The sequence below is a fragment of the Notothenia coriiceps genome, unplaced genomic scaffold (genome assembly GCF_000735185.1).
Source record: "Notothenia coriiceps isolate Sejong01 unplaced genomic scaffold, NC01 NC01_scaffold00010596, whole genome shotgun sequence".
NCBI classification, from domain to species: Eukaryota; Metazoa; Chordata; class Actinopteri; order Perciformes; family Nototheniidae; genus Notothenia; species Notothenia coriiceps.
Window position 1 is genome coordinate 120546 of NW_011343297.1, and position 10067 is coordinate 130612.

A 10067-nucleotide genomic window follows, 5' to 3' on the forward strand; every position below is an offset into this window, starting at 1 on the left:
CGTTTCGTTTGCGATCCTACCCACTTGGGATCGTTATCGTTATTGCGTTTCCATGTGGCCGAACCAGTCTACTCAGGCATGGCAAACTAAGGCCCGCGGCCATATACGGCCGTTGGGCCTTTTGAAGTCCGGCCCGGCCGAATATTGGTACAAAATTGTCCAAATTATAGTAAAGAGCATTCATTTTGCCTTTTCTGCAAATACTCGGCATTTCAGTTGATCCCACTAGATGCGACTCTAGACAATCAATTTACCTTTCCTGTGTCTGGTCTATTCTCTACTGGCCCCACTTTGCAAGGCAAGATCGGCGAATATAAGTTGTTAACAAGCAGTAGCCGTGAGCAGAAGTGACTAGAACGGGAGCCGCACACTTAAAAACACACTTATATAAAGTCAGGCAACACTAACCAGGCTTAGTCGTGATTCTGTTTATTTTACCTTATTTAATAACGCATCCGTTCACTGTTATTGACCCATTCAGAGGCAGACGTTTCCTTTTGTTTTTATTATTGCAACCATCGGAGTGGAATCAATACATGGCCAACATGCTGGCCATACAAGTAAAATTCATAACGAAAACTACGCCGGTAAAATATGGCGTGTAGGAAACGCTTATGCCCAATAGATAGCAACACAGTGTTTCAAGATAGTCTGATTAGCTAACATCACCTGGTAGAATGGCCATACGAAACGTTCATACAGTGTTGTTGATGCCAAACAGCTTCAGAACTAAAACACACTGACCTTATGGGGATGGGATATTTATCTAGCTGCTGTGTGGACAGTCAGACAATAAAAAAAACTTTACAGCGGCCGCTGCCGCGAGTTTAACGGGAGAATAAACTCAGGCTAGACGAGCAGCACTGCAGCGGGCGGTAATGCAGCTGAACCACATGTATAATCAATACACCACGGACTCTGGATGAAAGGACAAGGTAGGAGAAGTAGTTATTTAATTTAATCTGGCTTCGTATAATTAAAAACTACCCCGACGCAGTCCCTCGTATTGAATGTTGTTGTGAGGGGTGTTGCGCAAGAAAATCAGCGACGTAAAACGCTCGTGTGGGGTCATAAGAAAGCACTGTAACGGTTACGGTCATGACGCAAAACGATGACGCAATAATTCACGTACGTCATGACGCAACGATGACGCAATCATCCTTTGAAACCTATGCATCTTTTGAACTTGCATCTGTAACAATGAGTGGGACCAAAGATAAAGAAAAGTCAACATTTGAGTTACCGAGTGTATAAATGAGGAGTGGACAGCCTAAATTTTTTTTTCACCGATCTGCTACTGGCCCGGCCCGTCTGTCAAATTTAAAAACTCCATAGTGGCCCCCGAGCCAAAAAGTTTGCCCAACCCTGGTCTATCTGATAGTGAACTGTAGCGATACGACCGTTATCGTCCTCGTGTGGCTGGGGCTTCAGAGCTGCAGTTGGTTGCCATGGTGATGCTGGGCAGATTGAAACCTTTGATCTCTGGGCTCACACAGGTGTTATGATTTGGTGTTATGATTAGGTGCTCAGCACACAAACAAACACTGACAAACACACTGGACTTTAACAGACTGTCTGAGCCTATTCTTTTCTGTCTGATGGAGACTTCATACTGACTTCAACATGTTTCAGATATTTTATACATTATTGATGACGTATGGTTTTAGTCGAAAAGTTTGCAGTCAAAAATATTCTGCTGCTTTCCCAAGCCTTATTACTTTCTTTTCTCTTCTTAATACACATTCATTCACTACTACTTACATCTGATATTTAACTCCTTCAGCCTATTTTCAGCTGCAGAAACCATTCAACTATTACATTATTCAGCTATTTCAGGACATTGAGGCTATACATGTTGTTGTTTATACCCTTTTTAAACCTTTTCTTGTAAATATTAAGCTTCTTCACTATTTTTCCTACTCTTCCAGTTTAACATTTCACTTTCAAGTTATCAACAAAGTCATTTGAGCTGTAACAATTTTCAAATCATTTCACTTTTCTGCATTTCTCTGTTAAGTTCAGCAACACACTTACTTGGTCTCTCTGTAGCTAAAAGCAGCTATCATTCAGCTCATAACATATTCAGCTTTTTCTGCATTTTCAGCTAAATTCAGCAACAAATGTTCACACTTTACAGCATTCACAAGCATTTTCTGCAGGAAATGCATTTTCTAGTTTTATTTGTATCTTTTATTGTATATTCCGTAAAATAATATATATGTTTTTCCTTGTAATTTTAATTATTTTTTTACACTGTCATCTATGTTTATTAATCTGTAAAGACCACTAACGTGTTTTCTGATACTGGGCTATACCAATAAGCTTTGATTTGATTTAGGATTACGATATGTTTTTACTAGATCCATACCAGGGTTTCCGTTAGCCGGTAATTACCGGTTTTTAGCTGGTAGCATTTATAAAAAAAATAAAATGTATTAAAAAAACGGTAAATTCAAAATCTCCGGTAATAATTAGGGACCGGTGAGCGCAGCAAAACACACACTTCCAATTAGACCTAAGTCTTATCTATTTTATCTACCTCTGGAACAAGCTAAACTACTTATAAATATGTTTATTCTTCACTGTCGGGTCACTGATTACTGGATCAGCGAGCTGCATGAGATACGGACAGGCTGTCGGGAGGGAGGAAAAGCGAGGCTCCGTTTATTTCTCCCGTGTTATTATCCAAAGTTAATGTAAACTTTCTGTACTTCATCTACCATAAATAGTTTGTTATAATGTAATAATTATGTCTGTTGTTTGTGGAAGCGCATCATTTATTGAAAAATGAATCTGAACTTTTCGATCTGTTACGATTATAAACTGAAGCAATATAAAAATGAGCCCCATTAACTGAGTTTTAAACATCAGCATATATTACCTGTCATAGTCCGGTAATTCCCTGCTAACGGAAACTATGCTACACAATTCTTCTTATTTTTATTGAAACATAACCGATAAGTTTGAATTTGTCCGGTAAAATTAATTATTTCCAGACATTTGACCGGCAAGAAAAAAACCTAGCTGAAACCCTGGTTCATAGATCTATTTTTTTTTCTTTTTTTTACAGCCAAAATGTTGTATCTTTTGTCCCCTTCACATGTCCCCTTCACATGTCCCCTTCACATGTCCCCTCTGCCTTCTCCCAGGTTCTTGCTGCAGCTGGTAGGAGTGTTGCTGGATGACATTTCCTCCAGACAGGTTAAAGTGGACATTACAGAGCAGCAGCACACCTTCTCCTGCCAGCAGCTGGGCACCCTGCTCATGTGTCTCATACATGTCTTCAAAAGTGGTGAGCTCTTATCCTTTTTAACAGTAATGATTGAGTTTTGGTAGATTAATCACTGCATGATATTCTTTGGAAACTGACAGCCCTTTCCCTCTGTCCTTTTTCTTTCCAGGTATGTTCCGCAGGATCACCGCTGCAGCTACCCGCCTCCTAAAGGGTGAGGGTGGGGGTGTGCAGCCTGGAGCAGAGGCTGGCCTGTTTTACCCTTTAGAGGCTCTGAACAGCATGGTGCAGTGCATGATCACCACCCACCCCTCCCTGGTGCTGCTGTGGTGCCAGGTCCTCCTCATCATCGACTACACCAACTACTCGTGGTGGGCAGAGGTGCACCAGACACCCAGGTACAAACAGATCCTGGAAAAACTATGTCAAATGTTTTTGTGTAGACCTTTTTAATCATACAAGCTTTTTCTTTATTCAACTATTTCAATATTAATATATACAGTCAGGGTACAATAAATCAAATGTATTTGAAGCTGCAGGGCAGAAAGCCTCTAAACAAATAAAAAATATCCATCCTGTGAACACAGATCTTATGGCAAAATAACTACAAAAAAAATAAATGTAATACAAGTACTACATTTACTATAACCCTATCAAACCAATTTTAAGAAATAACCAAAAAACCCAACAATCTGCTCCTGTGAGCCACAGCATGGACAAACAGTGGCCCTAAGCATTTCCTTGCTGCAGTTTTAAAAACAATGCAAATATCAAACGCAAACTTGGCACGTTTGTTTTAATTTTTGATTTACATTGTTTTTAAAACTGCGGGGTTACTGAAAGAAGCGGCGATGAACATAAGTTAACTGTTAGATTAATACTGCTAAAAAATTACCTTCCTATGAAAACATGCAGACTGCATGTCGGCAAAAACCTCCATTGATCGTACAACAAATCGCCCAAAATCAAATCCAGGTTGTATTTCTCACCGAATATTGTACCAATCTACCCTGTCTCGATCCTTCTCTCTCAGAAGACAAAGCCTCTCGTGCACAAAGCTGCTGAGCCCTCACTCCTCAGGGGAAGGAGAAGAGGAGAAGCATGAGACCAGGTTAGCCATGGTCAACCGAGAGATCGTCCGAAGGGGAGCGCTCATCCTCTTCTGTGACTACGTGGTGAGAAAATAAACATCAAACAGACAATCGTACACAAATATGTAATCAAAAAACCTTTGTTTTAAGTGGAAATTCTTTTTTCTTCTCACGGGACAATAGTGTCAGAACCTCCATGACTCTGAGCATCTGACATGGCTGATCGTCAACCATGTGCAGGACCTCATCAGCCTTTCCCATGAGCCTCCAGTGCAGGATTTCATCAGCGCTGTGCACCGTAACTCAGCTGCCAGCGGCCTCTTCATCCAGGCCATCCAGTCCCGCTGTGACAACCTCAGTGCTGTAAGAGTACACCCTTGAACTCCCCCCGCCCTCTCTATACTTAAAATGACTTGACTAATGATAAAGAACATTTGAAAAGAACCTATATCAAAATAACAAGTCTTGGATTTCTTTACTCTTTACTCCACAACCTGCTAAGTCTTAAGTCATTTCATTAGTAACCCCCTGTTTTTCTTTTTAGAATTGGAACAAATAAAAAGTGTTTTATTTGTTCCTCCCCTCTCTTATCTTACTACCCTTTCCCTTTGCTCTCCATCGTCACCCGCCTCTGCCTCCCTTAATGAATCCTGTTGCAGCCTACCATGTTGAAGAAGACGCTGCAGTGTTTGGAAGGCATCCACCTGAGTCAGTCCGGCTCCCTGCTGGTGCTGTACGTGGACAAGCTGCTCAACACGCCCTTCAGGGTTCTGGCTCGCATGGTGGACACACTGGCGTGTCGCAGGGTGGAGATGCTGCTGGCTGAGACACTACAGGTGATGATTGTGGATGTGTTTGCATTTTAGTGTCACAAGGGAGTTTAATAAATCGAAGACTTGATCAATTCTATTAATGTATATGACTGATGAACACACCAATAGAAATAGATGCTTTGGGAGATCTTAGGAAAGATGTGTGAATCTACAAATGTTGTTCTTGATTTCTCTCAAGTTGATTATGTGTTGTTGTGTCCCTCCACCCTGCAGAACAGTAAAGCTCAGGTGCCTGTGGAGGAGCTCAACAGGATCCAGGAATACCTCCAGACCAGCGGCCTAGCTCAGAGGTAACACCCTTTTGTCTTTTAGGCCAATTTGAGGAATATTCCTAGCAGTCGGTTGGACATTGACATTTAAAAAAAATGGAACAAACAATAATGTTTGATAAGCAAACAAATCTTGCAATAAAGATTTACAGAACCACAACTTGGAAAGTGCACTCTGCAGAGTACAGATGTCCACCAGGTGTCTTTCTCAACCCTAGTTTGAAAGAATAGCTGCAGACAGGCTGACAGACACAAGCAAGCGATCCCCGCCAAGCAAAGATAATTACATGAAGACAATGTTTTGCTTGAGTTCGAATGTAAAGTGGGGAAGATGCTGACACTAGATCACAAATATTCAAACTCAAGTACATGCAAGTTTGCCAAATAAAACATTTGTAAACTGCTCTTCATTGAAAAGCCAGCCTTTTTAGTGTTTATCTGGATTACAGTTACCCTCAGTCTATGGTAACATCTCATCCTCTGCTTTCAGTGGGCTGTTCAGGTTGATGTATATCTGAGTGAACTTATCCACAGGACATATTTCTGTCAACAAAATGAAGTTATTGTAACATCTGGATGTCTCTCTTATCGCAGGCATCAGAGGTTCTACTCCCTGCTGGACAGGTTCAGAGCCACTGTCACCGACACCTGCAGCCCCACGCCTCCTGTGACATCACACCCTCTCGACGGAGACCCGCCTCCTGCCCCAGAGCTGGTTAATGCAGATAAGGTGAGGGAACTAGATAAGATACGAGTCTGTATTTTATGTTTTTTTTTGTGTGTCCTCATCCTGCAAAGTAAAGAAATTAATTATAGAAGGTATAATTAATTGTTTTTATGTATTACATTTTGTTTTCAGGAGTGGTACGTGGCTCTAGTGAAGTCTCAGTGTTGTCTCTGTGGAGATGTTTCCCTGTTAGAGACGACAGAACTCCTCACCAAACTGCCTCCCGCTGACCTCTTAAACATCATGAGCTGCAAGGTGACATAGACTACAGTTAAAACCTATCAGACTTCTCAATATATAAATGTTCTTTACCATATTGATCAATTAAAATGTGATTTTATTGCATCTGATCCTGGCCTTTGTTCTACCGTAGGAGTTCAACCTAAGCCTGCTGTGTCCATGCCTAAGTATGGGGATGCAGCGGTGTGCCCGGGGTCAGGGGTCACTCTTGTTAGAGACAGCCTTGCAGGTGACCCTAGAGCGGCTCGAGGGGGTCACTGGGTCACTTCCTGTCCCGCACCAGTCCTTCCTGCCGCCCGCCCAGCCACAGCCCTACTGGAAACAACTAGCTGATGTGTATGGTGAGAGTTAGCATTTGACACGTCTTGGTCAATTTTCTTATAGCAAAAGTATGCTGCATCATTCTTGTCGTCCTCGACCACCAATCCATCTATCAGTCTGTGTGTCATTTGTTACCGGGCCGTACAGAAAGATTTAATAACAAATATTTTATTGATTATCAGCCTAAAACATTTTTATTTTGAAAATTGACCGGATATCTGTGTCTGTCTCTTGACAAGACGCTTGTCCCAGTCTTGTGATACTTTACTTAAAAAAAATGAAGCCTGCAAGCTAGCAACAGGTGGCTTTAAAAGTAGGTATCAGACAACTACTCTGCCAGTGTTGTGGATTCAAATCAAGGCAGAATATCCTGAGATTGCCAAAAACGCACTGAAAACACCTTATTCCATTTCCAACATTTGTTGTCTTTGTGAAGTGGCTTATAAAAATTAGAGAGACAAGTTACACTCTGTTTGCTATTTAGTCATTTTATACATATACCGGTAGTATATTTGATATATCGCAGAGCCTTCCTTCATATTTGTTTTTATGCCAGACGTACCATTTTCTTTCGTCCTATCTTTCCAACTTGAAGGCCGGTCTGAGAAAATGTTGTCTTACATGAAACTGGTCCAAGTGAATACAAGTTTGGGGACTGCTGCAAGCATTGACCTTGTTTTCAGTTTTAAATATCTTGTGTATGTATGCGTCTGTATTTCAGATGAGCCAGGTTTCTACCCCAGGGTTCTGTCGCTGTGCAGAGCGCTGTCCCAGTACCTGCTGAGTGTGAGCCAGCTGCCCTCCTCACTACACATCTCCCCTGACAAGGAACACCTCATCACCTCTTTCACCTGCACTGCTGCAGAGGTAAAACGCCACATTTAAGAACATCATTTTTCATGTACCTTGTTTTTTTTATTCTTGCTTCCAAATATATACAAAAGCATACATTTGAAGAAAGCTTTATTTCTCTTTAGGTAGATTTCCAGGCTTCAGTCTAAATCATACAATAGTGGTAACTGAGTTTCTAATGTAATTGAGACCCATCATTTCATTCTTATTGTTCAATTTAAATCCTGATGTTAGATAGCTCAACACGAACTGCACAAAAGATGACAAAATATACAAGTCTCTCTCTCCAGGTGTATTCCTTATTTCCGTACTTAAGAAAATGACAAAATTGCAAGTATGAAAGGCCTTCCTGCAAACTTTACAAAAGCTAATAAACACTGTTTACTGATAACATGGCCTCATTTTTGGTTAAAGATCTTGTTGGTTACATAAAATTCAAAAAGATACGAATTGATTTTTTTCTTCCACAAACATTTAGTGATTTAGTTCATTAGCTGGTGTTATGCCCCCATATAAGTGGGCATGAGCAAAACATAAAAGTTAGAGGGGCCCTATCATGCTTTTAGAGTTTTCCCCTTTCTGTAGTGTGTTATATAGGCCCAATCCCCCTCACACTACCCCTCCGTTCGCACGGAGGGTCCGCCACATTAAGTGCTGTTCCAAACCAACCGAGTGTGGAGGGGGAGTGGGCTATCAAGCCCTCAAACAGCGAGTCTGCATCGGTCCTGACTTCACCTGCTGCCCTACCTGACCGGACTCAACGCTGTGTGTGTCGTTCCAGCAAACATCCAGTGATAAACTGCGATGTTAACAACCTCATGATAACCTCATATGTTTTTAACTTAGGATCATACCTGTGTTTAGTCTAGAAAAAGGTAAATGTGTGCATTTTATTATAAAGTTGTGTATATTTACAGACTGTTGCAAAAACTAAGAAGCTTATAAAAATCAGGTTTAAAACTAAAAGAGCTTTGCAAACATCACAATGAAAGATGTCTGGAGTTTTATTTGAGTTATTAATTTACATTTTTTGTCAAAGAGATGCTGATTTGAAACCGTTGTTACATACAGTTACGGCATTTCCTGTTTCTGCCGGAGAGAGGGGAGTTTGTCCCAAAGCTTGCCTCTGTATTTACTCCCTCCACCTGACAGGAGGGAGCCTTGTTGAGCTGCGAGTGTCACTCCACGGAGTTCCCTCCGTCACAGAGGGGTAGTGTGTAGGGGTGTGGATTGGGCCATAGGTTTTTGTTCATGTAAATGCTCTGCAAAGGCTAAACTCCCAAAGTTTCCTCCAGAGGGAGTTTCTCTCCCACACAGAGTAGTCAATTTCCTCAAAAGTGCTGTCTAACCCTTAGGGAAATAAATAATCAAACAAACAGACATTTACCAAAACTGACTAGTTACTTAAGTTAAGTTTGAGCAGCTAACATATAATATATATTGTTACTTGAAGGATAATAGAGCAGATTTGCTTCTTTAGAGGTATGCAAGTTATAAGTTATATTCTGTCTAAACACACTCTTCCCTCCTTGTACGTCTCTGTCTCCGCCCAGGTGGTGGCGTGGCGTCTGCTCCAGAACCAGCTGCCCCTCAGTGTGGACCTGCAGTGGGCTCTGTCCTGCCTGTGCCTGGCCCTGCAGCAGCCCTGCGTCTGGAACAAACTCTCAACCGCGGAGTACGCCACGCACACTTGCTCCCTCATCTACTCTCTACGCCTCATCATCGTTGCAGGTAAGCCGGGCCTCCAGTACAGTTTGTGCATTCCCTTGTAACGGTTTGACATAAGTTGCTGGGGTGCCACTCATAAAGAAATCATAAACCACTTCTCTTTAAATGCAAAAAAACATTTATATAGAAATGTTGATAATCAGTTGATCACTAGTTTGTGAATGTTTAAATGAATCCAAGTTTCTCAGCAACAACACAATGGAGTCTGATCAAAAACAATAATTCACATTTCTTTCAGTTAAACAAAAAAAAACATCTTCATTCCAAACAATTGCATGTTTGTTTCTAAGAGGAAAAAAAACATAATTAACATGAACATTAAATCTACAATTGTATTAACGTACTACTAAAATTAAATGTTTACAAAACTAAGGTGTAATTATATAATATGTATTCTGATGCTGCGGTACCGCCGGCCAGACGGCAGCAGACAGAACAGTTTGTGGCTGGGGTGATGGGGGTCTTTGATAATCCTGAGGGGCTTTCTTCCTGAGCCGCTGGGAGTAAAGGTCCTCCACCAGCTCCGTCCTGGTGATGTTCTGTGCAGTTTTCACCACCTCTCTCTCTATGGTGCACCTGTAGAAGGTCAGGATGCTCTCTATGGTGCACCTGTAGAAGGTCAGGATCCTCTCTACGGTGCACCTGTAGAAGGTCAGGATCCTCTCTATGGTGCACCTGTAGAAGGTCAGGATGCTCTCTATGGTGCACTTGTAGAAGGTCAGGATCCTCTCTATGGTGCACCTGTAGAAGGTCAGGATCCTCTCTATGGTGCAC

At 41.6% G+C, this 10067-nt stretch overlaps 1 protein-coding gene across 1 annotated transcript in view; it reads left to right on the plus strand.

The window, feature by feature from the left end:
- htt (huntingtin) overlaps positions 1-10067 on the plus strand; it is a 55437-nt gene that overhangs the window by 23435 nt on the left and 21935 nt on the right. Inside the window, exons 20-30 of the mRNA XM_010771871.1 lie at positions 3071-3292; positions 3402-3630; positions 4266-4407; positions 4507-4686; positions 4983-5159; positions 5370-5446; positions 6020-6155; positions 6285-6407; positions 6526-6733; positions 7435-7580; positions 9119-9296. Coding sequence (XP_010770173.1) covers positions 3071-3292; positions 3402-3630; positions 4266-4407; positions 4507-4686; positions 4983-5159; positions 5370-5446; positions 6020-6155; positions 6285-6407; positions 6526-6733; positions 7435-7580; positions 9119-9296 — 1818 coding nt within the window. The remainder of the gene's footprint in view (positions 1-3070; positions 3293-3401; positions 3631-4265; positions 4408-4506; positions 4687-4982; positions 5160-5369; positions 5447-6019; positions 6156-6284; positions 6408-6525; positions 6734-7434; positions 7581-9118; positions 9297-10067) is intronic.